This window comes from Aspergillus ruber, assembly GCF_000600275.1.
Source record: "Aspergillus ruber CBS 135680 unplaced genomic scaffold scaffold00011, whole genome shotgun sequence".
In the NCBI taxonomy this organism is placed as follows: domain Eukaryota; kingdom Fungi; phylum Ascomycota; class Eurotiomycetes; order Eurotiales; family Aspergillaceae; genus Aspergillus; species Aspergillus ruber.
Window position 1 is genome coordinate 1 of NW_024467307.1, and position 1,066 is coordinate 1,066.

General features: G+C 55.9%; 1 protein-coding gene across 1 annotated transcript; it reads right to left on the reverse strand.

The window, feature by feature from the left end:
- Window positions 1-284: 284 nt before the first annotated feature.
- Window positions 285-827, reverse strand: EURHEDRAFT_441436 (uncharacterized protein; the record flags this gene model as incomplete). Its single annotated transcript, XM_040783472.1, has 1 exon — window positions 285-827. A coding segment is annotated over one exon (543 nt), but the record flags the coding sequence as incomplete, so codon positions are not given.
- Window positions 828-1,066: the final 239 nt, after the last annotated feature.

A 1,066-nucleotide genomic window follows, 5' to 3' on the forward strand; every position in this document is an offset into this window, starting at 1 on the left:
CTTTATACTTACTGATTGATATTACCACTTTCAACCCCCCGCATCTTCTGTTGATATGCCTCCAGCCGCTCCACAAATGGCAACACCAGCCATAAATACCACACCACTAGCTCGCCTACTTCCCGTGGTAAGTACCGGTGGATCACCTTGATATCATTGCTCGCATAAAAGCCCTTGTGGTACTGTGTCACAAACACCACCAGGCCATCTTCCACAAAGATATTGCGATGTCCGCCACTATTGGTATTGTGGTGCCGAATGCTCAATAGCTCCGGAGCCCGGGCTGGCTGGCCACCACTAATATGCACGGCAATGCACAGCTTCTCCCGAAATCGTACCACCCGCTGCAGGTATGAATCAATGGCTCCCATGCGGAATCGGCCAGTCTGGGTCTCGATGAACTGACGCTGGAGCCTGGGTTCTGTACGGACACGGTTCGACAGCCACTGGGAGCCAGCTACCGGCCACTGTGTGCGGGGATCTTGCAAAAAGTTCCATCCATGGCCTCGCTGGGTCGGATCATCGCGGATTTCCTGCCATGGAATTTCTGGCACGGCGGCACCGCCAGCCTTGGAGCCCAACAGTAGCTCCTCATACAGCAGCTGCCGGGTGGTGCTCACCAGCCCATGGATGAAGGCTTTGAAATCACGCACAGTGAAGTTGAGGTCTTTGTACAGCAGCTGATCATGATTCATCCAACCGACGTGGCCCGGAGTGGTCGAATTGTAGTGGACTTTTAGCCCATATGTGCGGAGATCTAAAATCCATTGCATGGGACTGTTGGTGCCGCGGACCATGAATGTATCCATCATTGTGACTAACCATTCGCGGAATGATCGTTGGGGGTGCTGGCGCTGGGCCTGGTGGTTGCGGGCTTCGTGGTCCCAGGCTTGGTCGTTCCGGGCTCGGGAGTTCTGGGCTTGGTGGTTCCGGGCGCTGTAGCTTTGGGCCTGGTGACTCTGGGCTTCGTGGTTCCGGGCTTCGTGGTTCCGGGCTTTGTGGTTCCGGGCTTCGTGGTTCCGGGCTTCGTTGTCCCAGGCCTGGTAGTTCCGGGCTTCATGGTTTC